The 16803-nt window shown below is 42.1% G+C and overlaps 1 protein-coding gene across 1 annotated transcript; it reads left to right on the forward strand.

The window, feature by feature from the left end:
• The first annotated feature begins 1647 nt into the window (after nucleotides 1-1647).
• On the forward strand, nucleotides 1648-9929 carry LNP1 (leukemia NUP98 fusion partner 1). The gene is made up of 3 exons (XM_012570098.5): nucleotides 1648-1803; nucleotides 7548-7793; nucleotides 9729-9929. Exons 1-3 carry the CDS (start codon nucleotides 1657-1659, stop codon nucleotides 9927-9929), a joined length of 594 nt encoding a protein of 197 aa, XP_012425552.1. The 5' UTR covers nucleotides 1648-1656.
• The last annotated feature ends 6874 nt before the right edge of the window (nucleotides 9930-16803 follow it).

The following is a 16803-nucleotide window of genomic DNA, read 5'->3' on the forward strand; positions in this document are numbered from 1 at the left end:
CAAACTTGGCTGTTGGAATATGGCCAGGAGTGCCTTTCCCCACCTAGAAAATCAGCCTGCACATCATTGCTCCGGGTGTCCTCTGTTTTGCAGGCATTCCTCTTGCTCCTGTCTGGGCTGCTGCAGGCGTGGCTGTGTCCCCGAGCTCTCATACAGAACAGCTGAGGAGATGCCATCTGCACACCCATGTACTCAGGTCCCTCTGCTGATCACAGTCTTTCCTGCCCTGGACAAAGTAAAATTGGGCACACAGACATCCATGACCAACCATTCCCCTCACCTACATTGTTGAGAATGAAGAGCCCCACACTGTACTTACACTTCACACCTACAACCCCATGAATGAAACTGGACTTTTGTAGCTACATCTGAAGGTCTAAACAGCTTGGGGAAAAGGTTTAATGCTGGATCACTGACTCTTTGTAATGCCAAATTACCAGCAAGCTTTTCGGCATATTTCTGGCCAAGACCAACCAGCATCTCCGCAGCAATGCCTGGGCACCAGAAGAGTGCCAGCACGCACCAAGGTTTGCTTCCAGTAAGAAGATTAGGGTTGGATTCTTCCCATGCAACCTTCCAGCACCATCCCAACATGCTCTACAGCCTTAGAGCCCTCATTGTCCTCCTGCCAGGCCCCAAAGCACGGAACACATCTTCCACTTTCATACCATGCAGACAACAGTTTCATGGGCCACAACAGTTTGTGTGTTATAACAGAGATTTTGAAATAGAGGAGACACAAAAGTGACAACCAAGTATTACAGGCACAGTAATTAGAGTACAGAGCCTCGAGGAGACCCTCAGCACAACCACATGAAGGGTACATGTGGTCAGTTCAGACACTCGGTCTGAGGGCAGAAGTCATTCCCTGTTCTGTGGTCTAGGTGAGGCTGTATGGCTCACACCCAGGGCTGGTGAGGAGGGACCAGCACATTTCTACCCTGAGCGCATTCAGGCGAGGTAGGGCCTCCCATACATACCCCTGATACGGCAGATGAAATTACTCAGGTGAAAAGCACTCTGCACTCTCTGTCCTAACCCAAAAATGAATGAGCAGTTGCTTCAGGAAGTGTTTCTATCTAGGCAGATGATGTTTCTGGAGCACTGAAGGGAGAGCAGAGACAACAGAAGTCAGGAGGGAGAGAGCAGCAGGGAAGAGCGGGCCATTTGTGCTCCCTCCCACAGAGCCAGCGAGGTCTCTGCAAGCAGCTGTGCCAGCTTCTGACCAACATCAATATGTCAATTCTGCTTCTCAAAAATCACAAGCCTACTTTGGGTCTGCCCCCCCGCAGGCATGTAACTGTGGGCAATTCTGCATTGGTATTGACAGCTGGGGCACTCAGCAGCAGCACAGGCAGCAGCCACAGCCCTGCCACCCACCCCCTGCAGCAGTGTCATATTGGACATCACTGCAACGGAAAGGTTAAAGGAAACCTTGTTGAAAAGAGATGAGAAAGGGCTGACTTTATGTTTAGACAGTGCCTGGGGCTGCAGTGGGACAGGTTTCGGGGAGGGAGTGCAGAAAGAGTGGTTGAAACCGTCTGTCTGCTTCCTCTTGTTGGCAGAACAGTGTGAAGCTACTGGCTTGGTGGTGGAATTTGACCTTGCTTTGCCTTGTCTGGCTGGGAGTCCCCCCCAAGCTTGGAGCACCTGTACATGGAATATGATGAGGATGATGATATTTTCTTTGCAAAATGGATGAGCAGCTTCTGGGGCCACAACTTGATTGATGAGGAGAAAGAAGGCAGAGGCCACAAGAAACGTCAGGCACAGCTCTGTAGTGAAAGGAGAGCATCCCTACCGGTAAGGGCTGTGTGCAGCTTTCTCTGTGTGTGCACGCGGTGTTTGTATAAATGTAAGTTCTGTCCCCAGAGGCACGGCCCTAGGGGTGTATATGAGGAATATGGGACACCTTGCCAAGTAAATTCAGTTCCTGCTGGCAGCTGCTAGCTGCTTTTTGAGCTTAGCTGTCTGACAGGGTCAAGCCTCTGGAGTCCTGGAATACAGAACACTGGCAAACTCCAAGCTAGCTGTGTATTACAGTATTGCTCTGGCTGCTCAGCACAACCTGGCAGACATCAAAACATTTTGCACCTGCATACATAAAGACTGCCTGTAACAAGTCTGTTCTCATGTGAAAAACTGTACAATTCCATATGCTTTAAAAGGATTTGGACCTAATTATGCAACTGTATTGTCTCCAGGAAGTTTTACCCTTTACCCCTTGGGACTTACCTGTTTTCAGGTAAGTGTAACTTCTATTTTAAGCTAGAAGATGCAGTCCCTCCTATTTTAAAACATCTGACTCTGAAAACAGTGATACAACACATAACAAAGTTTACTAAATGGTGAAGTAAGATTTTAAGGTAGAAGTGCATTCTTTATTCTTAAAACAAAGCAGTAAGGAAAGGGGCAGGTTCATGGGCAAAAGGCAGCTCACAACTGTCTAAGTGATTATTAAAATCAGGTTAAACTGAAAACTGTTCATAGTCTTCTCTTTATTCAAAGATTGTTGCTTTCATTTCAGCTTTTAAAAGAACATTTTGGTGGTCCAAACCTGTCTCCTTTTTTTCCAGCTACATCAGCTGTCTTAACAAAGATATTATGTTTCCTTACAGACCATTTTTTACTTATATCCTGAGATCATTATGGCTGCAATGAAGCAAATGGTAATATATTAATATATTGGAGAGGAGCAGCTAATCTTTTCCAAACTTTTTTTTTTTTTTTTTTGTGCCATTCTATGTTTCCACCTTGCAAGCTCTTCTCCTCTGCAGCTGTCAGGTCCTAAGATGTGGGATTTTTCATTTCCAAAAAAAATTGGCTAAGAAAAACCAATGGGTCCAAAGCCACTTCCTCCCTCTTTGAATTCATGGGCAGGCTGGAGAGATAACCTTCATTTATAACTTCTGGTCTGATCAGCCACATTTGTTATTTACTTTTATATTTCACCTCAGCCTCAGATTGCAAGACAGGCTCTGAGCTAGAGCTTTGCTGCTGTATTCCATCAAAATGCTGAATACATAACATTTATTAATGGGAGGGGAAGGAGGTTAATTAATTTTACTCTATTTTACTTTTTTCACTCAAGATACATGTATATATGATTTCTTTTGGCCTCAAGAAAAACTGGAGTGTAAGAATGTACTTTAAATCTCCTTCCATTCAGCAAGGTGCTGAACAATCTTGTATATTTGTGTCTGTATTAGCATGTCCTTATATTCAGTTTATTCAAAAGCTATTTAAATAGTTAGTAAATAGCTATTCAAATACTTTGCTATGTTTGCATTCCTGAATCCATACCTAGAATTCAGATTAAGTTAGCTGACAGAAAGACTATGACTTTCTGATTTTACTCTTTAAAAAGCTAAATATATTGTGTACACTTAATTATATCTGACCTTTACATTAATGCTTCACACAAACTTGTCTTGCTCCACTGGTTTCATACAGAAGATGTAAATTTTAACTGCTTTATTTCTCAGCGTCAGATGTTGACTGGAGGAATGAGACAGGAGGATTTGTCTGGGGATTTTATAATTTGGGGATCTATTTTGAAATGAACTCTTGATTGGGAAGTTGAGTAGTTGGTAGTAAAGAGCAGTAGTATGCATTGTCTAACCAAAGCCAGAAGTTAAACAAATGGGCTCTACTGATGCCTTGGAAATACCTTCAGAAAGCATCTCCTTGTTGAGAGCAGTCACTTGAGAGCTATTGCACCTGCATGTGGGGTTTTTGCACAGTTACTCCAAATTATAACTACTTTAAGATTAATTATTGCAACTTATAACTGTTGTAAGTACTGTTATTTAAATATTGTCCTAATTTTATCAGAACAGTGCTAATTATCAGGAGGAATAATAACTGAGATCAGAGTGCCTCTTTTCTGAAAGCTAATACCTCCACAGCAGGCCACAGTGTACTCTTCCTTCTGTCTCAGCATTGAAAACTGAGATAACTCCACTGTCTAGATGAAAATCAAGTCAGCAAGTTCTGACACAGCTGTTGGGAAAAGCTCCTTGTGCAGGTACAGTGGTACTGCCAACAGAGCACTGCCAGCTCATCTGATCTCACATCCAAGGCTGGTGTTCAGGACATCAGCAGCAGAGCAGTCCTGCCCATGGGAACTCTTCAGCACCACGAGCCTCTTGGTGCCACAAAGCAAACTGCGCTCAGGCTAGCACAAAAGGTGGTTCTGCTGGAAAAATCACTTTCAACTCCAAACTGCTGTGTTGGTCTCTAGTTTTTCCTGTGCTGTAGTGAGGCATTCAAGCCACTGCTCCCACCTCAAAGACAAAAATAAACTCCTGTGGTATCCTATAGTGGTACAGCCCCCACCCTAACTATGGATAAAGATTTGAAGAATAACACCCAAACTAACAACAGTTTTCATTTTTTTTTCCCCAATATCTCAGTATACCTCACAAACACTACTGAGATGAGCTTTGCAAAATGCTTTTGCTATTGTCATTCACACTTTGCAGAGGGGAACACAAAATGATATTCATCCTTCACAGGATCACTTGCAAGTCAGGCTAAAACACATAACTCCAATCTGTCAGGCTGAAACAACGTGCAACTCCACTGTCCTGGAAAGCTCAGAGCTGTGTATGTTGCTGTCGGCCAACTCTGAATGTAAAAACTGCCTCGGGATAATAAGTCAGCTGTTTCCATCTCCTTTATTTAACTTGTTCCCCCGGCAAACTTTAGACAAATTAACTGCTGTACCCTTTTTGAAGCCTCCAGCTATGACTTTCCCTGACACATTCTAGTTACCCTACATCATTTAGGTTCAGAACACATCTTACCTCCCAGACATTTGGTTGTAAGGAAAAGATTGGAGACAAAGGAGAGTTGATAAGAAGCTGGCAACCCTGTACATGTATCCACCTTCAAACAGACATTATTGCTCACAGGAGAAAATTGCTAAGAGTGGCTGAGAGAAGGAGCAGAACAAATGACTGCTGTTGAAGTTACTGACATTTAATTTAAACTGAACATCTACCATAATATTGTTCCTATAGACCAATTGAAGGCCAGACCAAAACATTTTTAAGAAATATATGCTTGTCTGTAAGCTTCTCAGAAGGAAATGGAGCCATGGGAGAGCATCTGAATGTCAGATGTTCCAAAATATCCCTAAAATACTCGGGTCATTGTGTAAACTCCAGCAAACAATGAACACTTGTGCTGACGCATTGAAGATTAATGTTCTTACTGACAGCTGTGCAAGCTCTCAGATCAAGCCCAAAAGATGTAAACAATTAACTTGTCTACAACAGAAACCGAGAAAGAGATAAGGCAAATTATACTGACAACAATTTTTGTTGTGTGAAGTATTTTTGTTTGTGTACCTTTTGTGTGTTTCAGATGGGCAATTAGCAGAAGATTATCTGTTTTTTAAATAGATACAGTGAACATGAATGGCATTTACCCAACACAGAAGAAAGGAGTTCTACTGGGAATAACATATAATCCCTGAGATCCCTTGGTGCTTCTAGCTTTCCCAGCACTGGCAAAAAATTCCCATTTTGATAGTGGAGAATTTAATGTATCATGCAAAGGCACTGTGAGAGAAAGCAGAGTCTATGATTGCATAGACCTGTCTGTGTAGCTTTACCCTTAGCCCACTGAGGCAGATGGGCATTTCAGAGGAAAGCTTGTCCCTTTTCTGCACCATTGCTGCCATATCAATAGGTAAACTGCAGTCTTTTTGTTAAGGGCTTAACTGTAATTCTATTTGTGAAGGGAAATGAAAAAGTAATGTCTTTGTAAAAGAAAACACTTACAGTCTTTGGATTCTATCAATCCTTTTTTGCAGTCCCCCATTTCAGCTGTTGTCCTGTGTTTGGGGTTTTTTTTTCCCCAAACCCTCTAGGTACGGATAGCAGTGATTTTTACCATGAGACAATTTTTATTTCCAGGAAAGAATATATGTTGATGCTATTAAAATGACAGGGAAGACATTTAGCTTGTTGAGCCTGGCATGGCATGTGTGCTCCTGTCCCTCGAGCACAATGCAATTGCTTTGATGCTTTCTAAAGTAACAATACAATATGACCTTACAGAACTTACAGCTGTATTGACTGGTTTGAAACCAAAGTAAAAATAATATGGCAGAAATCATTAACACTACTCTCAGAGGCAGTCCATAATACTGGACATAGTAAGCTTATGCCTGGGGAAAAAAAAATGGAACCAGTACCACGTATTTTGCAAACACTCTTCAAATACTAGGTACTTCTGTCAGGTGTGAGATATATTATTTTCAGCATCTCTCATCAAGCCTGTCTGATGTGACATAGCTGCAGCCATATGAATGCACAGCTCTCTATTCAGAGAAAGGCTGCACTGGTCCCTGTCGTGCCAATACATTTATAGTAGCATCCAGAGTGAATGAAGTTGTGTGCAGGACATATTTCAGGTCTCTCGCAGTCCAAGGTTTGTGGATTCATGTGAACACTACACCCAGTTGGTTTAGTTTCCCCTGTTAGAATAACCAAACAACCAACACACACACCACGAACCCTGTGCTGAGTGCAGGGTTTTCTACTGGAATTTCTTAGAAAGTTTGCAGAACTGGTGGGACAAACCTTCCTTTGTTATAACCAATCACAGCTCCCTCCAAGCCAGCAGAACTTCTCGGGGTTACTCAGTAGCTGAAGGCTTAGCACCAGGCTTGTACAAAACAGAGTCACAGAATCAATTAGATTGGAAAAGACCCCGGAGATCATCAACTCTAACCTTTGACTGATCCACCACCATTCAATTAAACACAGCTGATGCAGATCAATAGCTTTTATTTGCATGCCAGGCCTCAGAAAAACGAATCACATAGAAACTAAACAACTATACTCACTTCCCCACTTCAGCCCTGCAAATGTAATTGTAGAAGTTTGTTTCCTACTACTTCTTTGGTAGGGATGTTTCTCTCAGTACCCTGAAAGTTCTTCATTAGTTCAAGACAAATGTGCCCAAGAAACCAGCTGAACATTCAAAGCCGGACAATAAAGCTTCTTTTCTGCGTGTAGACCGTGCTGAAACCTTGACAGAACTGGGTGAGAAATGGTTGCTGTCACACTCTAAACTCAAACAGCTGATAAAACTTGGAGCACTCATGGGTCAAATCTCTTACCTGACTCATCTGGCCACAAAAGGCTGGGATTAATACTTTTTGAGAGTCCTGCCTAGAAACTGCAGCCAGGTGCAAGCCTTGAGTTTTTGAGGTTACAAGGAGTCCCAGTTCCTTTTAGTATCTGTTAGTATGAAAAATATAAGACCCACCACACTTTACATTTGACATGTTCATTATGTGCCAAAACTTATATCCTCAAACCCAGGAATAATAGGAAATTCTGCTGCTGCTGCCTCTAGAAAGCAAGTTCTTGGCAGTGTGGTTCTCCAACACTTAAAAAGAAATATACAGAATTCCAGGGAAGGTCCTTTGCTTTGCACCACTGTTTGGGAGAGTGTCTGTGGCAGAAAAAATCTGCCTTGTGTGTTCTGCTTTACTATTCAATAGTCAACAAAGACCTTTTGTTTTTCAGGCCAGTTTTTCCTCCCTCCATACAACACGACTTCATGCTTCTGCCAAAGGCTCATCTTCAGGCCACCTCAGGGGCTCCAAGGAATTTCAAGAAGACCAAGATGTCAAATGCCACTGCCACAGGAAGGCAAGCAGAACACCTTCAGCAGACAGCTCATGTCCAGAGACAAGATCAAACTCCATTCAGGAATTTGCAGAGTCCTTTGAAAAGCAATTGCATCTCAAGAGCAAACGCTCAGTTTCTTTGGTAGGTAAGAAAAAGCCCAATGGAAGAAAAAAAAGCCCAACCAACCAAGTAATTTTCATCCTTTGTGTAATTGTTGTGACTTTGCTGGAGGAAGTGCAGAAATAAACTCAAATTGGAATTTCTCATATTATGTGGTCTCAAATTACTACAAGTAGCACAAACCAGGTTAAAGTTGTATCATCAGTGTGAGGATTCTTGATGTGGTGTTACTGTCTAGGCTTATTCAGGAATATTTATCCTCAAAATGAGACACCACACTAGCTCATGTGGCAATGTTTTCAGGGGTTTCTATACAAACCCAGGTTTCCTTCACTTCTCCTGCAAGACGCAGCTTACTTTTTCACTGCTGCTGACCTGACTTAACCTATGTGGAGTTACCTGTAATACTGCCAGACACTGCAGTGTTTGAGAGGCTTCTCATTTGCCCCTCAGGACTCCATCCATCTGCTTTCTGCAGTGTCACCACACAGCTGCAGCAGCAGCTATTGCTGTAAAGAGCAGACCATATTTTCACTGAGAGGGCATGCAGGCAGCAGGGGATTCTCTGCCCATTTCATCCTTCTCCCCATCATTCTGTCCAGAGTCATGAGCATTTTGTCTTGTGTGTGTTGATGAAATAGCCAATAACAACTTTTTGTCTAGAGTTTAATATATTTTTATTATGATACGTAGTATCTACTGTATCATGCCATGGAAGAAAGGGTAATAAATCCTAATTCATTTTTAAGTATCAGGAAAACCATATCAAATTGTCACTCCTTTCAAAAAGCTGTGCTTGAATAACACCTGACATTAACATCAAATAACCACAGAAAGAAGTATCCTTTTTTTGTTCCAGGTTCTTGACACTGACAATTTGGATGGAAAAGTAATTTTCAACTCTTTTTGCACAGCAAAAGAGGGGGAAATTTTTCTTTTCAATTGGCAGCATAATTACATGATTAGTCAATACTTATAGTCCTTGCATCACCAATCGTCTAAGAATATGCAGAATTATGATGATGACAGCACTGCTACACCATGGTCAAAATTTCAAGTGCATTCCCTAATCTTCTTTTTCCCCTTCAGGAACTATTCAATTGCTTTAATGTGGAACTTTACATTGCCTCATGTGCCAGCATTCATCAGTGGTTGTCTGATTTATAGTTTATAATTTCTCAAAAATGCCTGTGGCTAGAAGTCTGTGAGTGTGTAGTTGATGTATGATTAGGTATAATGAGCACAATGCATTAATTATGGCTTTAATTATTTTAATCTGTTTTTCAAGTAGACCAAGTTGTTTCCATTCCCTCAGACACAAGGGATGTGAAGGACTTGTGAATCTCAAAGAACTGAGCAATAGGTCAGAGATCTGACAGGAAACGTAGGCTTAAACCTGTGTCTCCAACTGGAGCATTTTATTTGCATTCAGAGCTCTGTGGATTCAATTCAAATCACCATGATCAGACAGGTGAACAGTGTGGGAAAGGTAATAAATCTCCTTCCCTGCATATTGCTTGTCTCATGTAAATGTGTTCAGACCTTGTTTTCACTGAAGTCTTTGTAGCAAGCACTGAGCAGCCTTCAGGGATGTAAAGATGGATCATGTAGAAGGATAGAAGGAGTCAGGGCTGAAATCTCAGAGCCCCTCCTCTCTCCTTTTCCCTCCTGTCTGCTCTCCTCTTCAAGCCCACTGAGCCTGTGACCCTCCTATCATATACAGAGTAAAATCAAAGCATTGGAGTGTGTTGCTTTTTGCTGAGCTTTAGGGTGACTGGCTTGGGCCTTGAATTTGAGCCCATCATGGTAATGCTGATCTTGGTGAGACATTAGTGGAACATTTTCTTACTTAGTGAAATAAAATAATGAGCTTTTTATTATTATTATAAAATAATAATTTAAAAATCCTTGTAGGAGTCTCTTTTAATTCCCTGCTATTTTTTCCCTGCCTTTTAGCAACCTGAAGGTGCAAAAGAGAGACAAGAAAGAGAAAAATTGCATTTGAGAAAAAGCAAGTCTCATAAGAAAATGGGAGAGAAATCAGAGGCAAGGAGAGAGCGGGACGAAGCTGAAAGTTCAGAAGCACCTGCAAAACACAGCAAACAGTTTCCATCACAAGCAAGCATTCAGAAAGGTTATGTATCCACAGGCAGCTAGAATGCATTGAGATAATCCATTTTAACACTCCCCCTGAAGAACAGAGGGAGCATTCCTGTTCTGTTTTGACTAGAAGAGGCCTATTAGCTAGAGTAACCCCTAAGCTGTAAAATGAAAGTAAATTTCCACTGCATTGCTAGCATCATATTACTACCTTCCTTTCTTTACTTTTGTCACTAGAAGTATGACCTTTGTCATAGGAGTGTACCAGTAGCAAGATCCAAGTTAGAGATTAACCACCATTAGAGGATTTCAGGCATATTTAGCATCGCAGCAGGGCAGTGGTACACATGTTCCTTTAAGAGGAGGCCACTGCCTATGTATTACAGAGCCATGCAAAGCCTTATGTTTCTTTTTTAATTGAAAACAGGCTTTTTGGTAGGTTTGGGAAGACAAAAGTACGTATAAACAGCCAACTGCTTCCTGGCCCCAAATGACATTCATTTAGATTTGTCTTGAAAACAGGTATCTTTTTGCTCTGGCAATCCTTCAGCTCCAAATTTATGTAAGTAAGAGAAGAGAAGCCCATATTCTCTTCTCACCTCCCTGATGTCTGACTTCTCTCTGCTTTTCCTATCGCTGTGCAGTGTGACTTGTTTCACTGGCATCTCCCAGCCCTCAGTTCCATTTCCCCAGTCACACAACTAGCTCTTTCTCCCAGCTTTGCCCTCATTACCTTGCTTCTTTTGTGGCCTTTCCTCTCTCCTTTTACTCCTTTACCTCCTTGTAGCTGCCAGCCTCTTTTGCTACATCTCTACTTTTGCTTCATCAATATCTAAGCCTTGCTGAAAATTCTCCAGTAAAACCATAGATGTTCTGTCTCTCAAATTTCCATATAATCTCTTAAAGGGGTTGATGAGGCATTGCAATCCTTTTTTCTTTCCCAGAATCTGGGCCAAACTGGCTGTCTATGGTGAGCAGGGCTTAGGAAAATGCCGATCCTCTGCTGAGGATCTCCAGAACACAGATGTGAATCTCATTGCCACGTGCTCACAGGCATATACACACCGCCACAATCCCCCTGTGCTCCCCTTTCTTCAAAGTGCCAGTGTTCTCTGCAGATACAACCCCTCTCTTTGGGAATAGTCTTCCCAGGCCTAGTATGGAGAAAGCCTGATTTGGATAATACAGGAAGAAAAAAGCGAAGAGTGATGAAGTCATGAGCAAAAGTCAAGGTCTGATGGATATTCTTCCTGTGATTTTTCTGTAATTAACAAAAATCTTACTAATTTACCTTAGAGCCTTACTTTTGAATATTCAGCCCTTTAAAAGCTTAGGGCATCCTTAAAACTTTGTAACACTTATATCCATTAAGGGATTGAGTTTTTGGGGTTTTTTCATCTAGGGCTTAGAGGAATATATAAGAAAGCAATTGATCCCTTACTGATGCTTGTAAATTGCTTCTTGCCTGGTAACATATATTATAAACTAATAAATCTAATAATGGGAAAATGTTGTTCCTATGCATTGTTCCTGTCCTTCCCAATCCAGATTGAATTTTTATGAAGTTCTACTGTCAGCCAAAACTTAAATACAGATGACTTTTCCTTTACAACCTTAATCTGAAGACTGCATTACAAAAGGTCTGGATAGAAATGAACATGGCCAGCAGTGTCTGGGCTCCTCAGATAAAACCTCATACATACATCCTTTCAGGCAGCAGCCTGTCCCCACATCTTGGGAGAGCTGAATGCCATGGCTGCATCAGCTTTGCCTGGATTCCAGGCCATCAGCTGCCTCCTTCTGCTTTACAGGCAAGTTAATTCAACAGACCCAGTAGAGTTTGCTTGTGTTCATCAAACCAGCATGCTGGTTGTACACCACTCCTGATGGAAAGAAAACACCAAACAGAGCTAAAATAGGAAAGCCCTGTGTGGCTGCCTCTGACTTGCTGGTTACCATCTCCCTGGAAGCACAGAGAAACCTCTCTGCCATGGGGGCAGCTGGGCAGCTCTGCCCAGAGCAGCTCCCCCGTGCCCCACCGAATCCCATCTCTGGTGGAGCCTCTGTGAGTGTTTATGTGCTCTTCAACTGGCCCACCAGCTCCATGTGTGACTCTGCAGGCAGGAGCTTTCACATCATGTCCTCTGTGCACCCAAAAATGCTCTCTCTTGCTCTGTGGCATGGCTGATTAGGGCAGCAGCCCTTTGCAGCTCAGCGCCTTCCAGTCTGAGGCAATGGATGGACTGAATCTTGCATGATAGAAGGAAATCATTCTCCACAGACATTAACAAGTATTAAAGAGCAGCCTGGGCATTTGGGAAGGCAGGTAACCATCCAAAGAGGAATCTGATTGCAATGGCACGTCTGATATTTCTGTCAGAAAGACTCCAGAGGATTTCTGTTCTCACAGTAGGTTGCTAGTTCTGTGGCAAGTGACATAAAAAAGAGTCACCGCCTTGATTCCATCCTGCATTCCCACAGCAATGGGGCTGGCTGCAGGCGGTTTCTGCACAAACACCCATTCCTGGGCACACACTGTTTGCTTTTTCTGCCCTTCCCAAGAGTGGGATCACTGCAAATAACATCAGAATCCAAAACCCGGACATGAAGGAAGTCAGGCTTCAGTGGGAAGCGAAGAGAAAGGGATGAAGAAATCAATATGCTCACTAATAAGAAATATTGAAAACATGAAACAGAAAGGGGAATGAGCAGGAAAACTGGTGTGATTCAAGGGGCCCATGAAGGAAATATTAAACTTGCTGTGTCTCACCAGACCATTGTCTGATAGAACACTCATCCCTGTGCATTCTTCCAGCAGCTCAGGCTAGCTGGAAAGTGGCCCGTGGGAAGGGAGAATGTAGCTACATACAAATCTCTCAAGAGCAAGAGAGACTTACACCCCAGTGTTTTCTGAGAGGGCTAAGAAGGTATCAGTTGTGGTTACCTCATCTGTCAGGTGGGCATTCCCAAAGCAAAATATTTATGCTTGCTTCTCAGGTATTGCTTAATTGCAGCATGGTTTGGAGGATGAATTAAATTTTGAGTGCTGGTTAACTTATTGGTATATGTAATACCATACCCCACACAGGTAAAATGATGTAAAAGCTGTATTATGTATATGCTCACAGTAACCCTTTCTGGGGAAAAAAATTTAAATTCATGAATAAAATAAAAATGAAACAACCACAATGTATAACTGAAAAAGAATATGATGCCTATTAAAAAACCCCCAAAATATTAAATACAAAAAATATTAAAATATTTATCAGTAGGTTTTTGTTCTTTAGCACAAAAAGGGCACTTGGGTAAGCACAGCCCTGGCTCTGAATGCACTCATTGTACATGTGAACAGTGTAAAACCACACAGAGAAATAATCAAGCTTGATAACTGAAATTATTCACATAGCAATGAATAATAATCACGGGACTTTGAGCTTATCACAGCTTTCTGCCAAAACTGTTGTAAGCAAATAGGTTTTGAAATATTTCCAGAGAGATATTACAGCCAAAATCTAGTCCTTCAATGACAGAATTGAACACTTAAATACAACAATCTTCATAAAGAATGCCCTGCCTGCAGTTGTTGTGCCAGAGCTTTAGGTAATTTTGTGAGAAGAAATGTGAAAATAAACCCACCCATGATAGAAAATATTGCTCACAGCATGTTGATTTTAATTTTCACTGTTGTTTTAGATTGACTTGATAGATGCTATTGCTCCTATTAGGAGGATCCCTCTGAATCCCAGCTCAGTATCTACAGTTCTTTGGAAAAAGATAATTTCTCTCAGCTGTATCTTGTCCCTGAGGTCAGATATAAAAAAAGAGAAAGAAAGGATACAATGAGCATCAGTATTCTGTCATACTAGAGGCATTCTTGTCCTTCTTATATGTTTGTCAAAATGCTTCATTTCATAAAATTTCTAAACTGACAGAAGTTTTGGTGAATTGATTAGACCAACCAACTTGTGACAGTTGTACATGAATTTTCATCAAAAGGCCATCAAAAGGCCCCTACAGAGAGTCTTAGACTGCTGAATTAGTACTGTTCCTGATAATGAAGTATCAAAACAGAACTCTTTCTTTTGCTCTAAAGCTTGAGCAGAAGGAATCATGGACATGGGTGCCTGCAGCCATATCCCATGGTATGAGGTGAATGCTAGGGTTTGGTCCTTTGAAAAGCAGCCCTTCCTGGACCATTGTGCAATGGCTCTTATTTGATATACTGCTCTTCCTGTATACACATAAGCTCATAAGCTTTTTAAATATAGTGGTTCTACTCCCTGAGGGCTCCTATAGAGAGAAATCTGTCTGTCAGAAAGCAGCTACAGTGATTTCAGATTAGCACAAGTTTATGCCTGGCAGAGAGGAATGATTAGGGCATTCCTTTGCTCTAGTGGTCCCAGCAGCAATAAAAGATCTTCAGGGAGAGCAAAGTGACTTGGGATGCTCTCAGCTGTGCAGGACTGGCAACTGCAGTTTAACCCAGGATTTGGGATATATATAATATATATTCAATAATTCCTTTTCCATTGTGCCAAATTCTACATGCCCACAGCTGCAGGTGAAGCTACTTCATCTTCTTTAATGCCTTTTGCAGGGAACAAAAGGACTCTCACACTAATCCAGGTCTCAGCTGCTCAATGGGCACCAACCCTAATGTCCATCACTCACTCAGGGTACTCACTGCAATGTGGTTTCCTAATTCAAAGCAATTCTGAGCTGAGAATGCTTACGACTGATTGAAATTTATTTTCTGTTGAAGCAAGAAGATTTTATATTTTTATATTATTTATATATAATTTTTAATATAACTTTTTATATTATAAGGTTAGTGTGAATTTTTGCAAAGTTCAGAGATGAACTTTGAAGATATAACCTCCTAGCTCCTTCCCAGTGATTAGGGAAGAAGTAAAAATATTTTTATAATTCCTTGGACAGTGTAAATGAAAGCTGCACATACGGAAGACATTGTTTGCAAGTTCTTTCACTTGCAATCATTAATCGACTGGATAACCTTCACAGCCGTTCTCCAGCAGAGGGACTCTGTCCATACCAAGTGAGAACACACACTGTAGTCCAGTGCAAGCAAGAGTTTGAGACTAAAATAGTTACAGTGCCGCCAGGAGACAATCATCACCAACAGCACAGCTCCAAGTGGTCCAATTTTGCCCTATGTTGTTCATATACTACTTGTTTTTTTTTAAATATATAAAGGAAATCAGTATACACTGAAACCCATGGCAGAGCTTAGTCTGGTATTAGGGCTGCAGTATTCACCCCATGGTCAGCAGAAAACCCTGATCCAGCTCTCTCCTAGTCCTTACCATAGGAAAAACAAAACTTTTCTTGCCCCAGGTTTATTCTGACAAAAGTTTCTGAGTGAGAAACTTCTTCATTTTTATTCTTATAAGCAGCACAAGTACTTTCCACAGGCAACATAGCTGAAAATAAGCCATATATTTTAAAATACATTTCAAAACATCTCTGTTCATCAAATGCAACTCCTCCTGTACAACTGCTAAGGGACATGGGTGGCATGTCCAGCCCAATTTTGGCTGGTCTGGTTTGGAGTCTGGGATGTGGGGAGGTTTGTGCTGCCTTGCTGGGCTGAGAACTCCCCTGGCAAAGGGCAGGGACACGCTCCTGTTGGTGGCTTTGCTGTGAGGGCACACCTGGCAGCGGGACAGAAATACACATCTGGGGAGCAGCAGGAGTCTTAAACCACTCAGCTTCCTTGCACAGGTAAGGTAAGTTACAGTCCTTGGCCTCTCACTGCAATTGCAGAGGCAGTCTGGACTCATTAAACCATGTTGAGCTTCATTTTCCAAGCAAATATGCTAATTGCAGGGGGATTATTCGTGGCTGTGAAGTGAAGCATAAATGGACACATTGGCAGGATTGGTTCATATGTCCTGTCAAGTAAATGTGTGTATTTTCTCAGAAACAAAAAGCAGGTAAAACAACTGTATTTCATAAAAGACACAAAGTCACAGGAAAGTCAAAACAAAGCTGATAGCAATTGAAAAAGGATGATTTGGCTGGGAACTTCAGCAGGAGACACGGAATCAGAACTGAGCTTCTTTCCTTTTTACACTTTTCACTGGCTAACTAAATTAGTTGGTCATTTCATTTTTATTGTGCCTGTTCACCCAGGTCCAAAATAACATTTTATGTATATTTATATAACATATGCACTATACATCTATACATGCATTTATAACCCCCCACACACACAGAGACATGTGCTGACAATTAAACATTTGTATGTCTGCATCTCCCAGGAGAACTGTGCTGTACTGTGGGTTTCTCTCCTCCTGCCTGGCCACAAACTATTTTCAAGCTACCTCTGGGTTTCTCTGCTTTCTCTGAACTTTCTTGCTCAGAAGCAGCATTTTCCCTGTCAATCCCCAGCTCTCCTACAACAGCCTTTTCCTACAGAGCTGCTGAGCTGGTTGCCTGTGACCCCACTGTTATCCAGCTTCATCTTGCAAGCTCAAACCCGTGTTCAAGCGTGCCTGTGCTGATATTGTGTCTGTGCCAGTATATTCTAACCCATGGGCACATGGACATTCCCATGCTGTGGGGAATCTTGTGGAAAGGCAGGAGCGAGTGGGAGTCTGCACCATGGAAGGGGCAGTGCCTGCTGGACTTCTGGGTTAAAGCAAAGAGGAGGAGGTCCCTGGTGAATTAATGCTGAAGCATCTCTGCAGCTGTGACTTTGTGCCTGGCTTGGGACCAGAGCAGGTGATGCCAGAGGTGAGGAGCTCAGGCTGAACTTTTTCCTGGGGTGGTCTGATTGTGACTCCACTGATCCCTGGGGAGGAGTGTGGTGGAGAGAGCCCAGAGCTGCCTTTGAGAGCGAGCTGGTTTGTAAGAGGTGTTTTGAGCTCACAGAGGCTCTGTAAACTCAGATATTTTGGGAGGTCAAAGT

The sequence above is a fragment of the Taeniopygia guttata genome, chromosome 1 (genome assembly GCF_048771995.1).
Source record: "Taeniopygia guttata chromosome 1, bTaeGut7.mat, whole genome shotgun sequence".
NCBI classification, from domain to species: Eukaryota; Metazoa; Chordata; class Aves; order Passeriformes; family Estrildidae; genus Taeniopygia; species Taeniopygia guttata.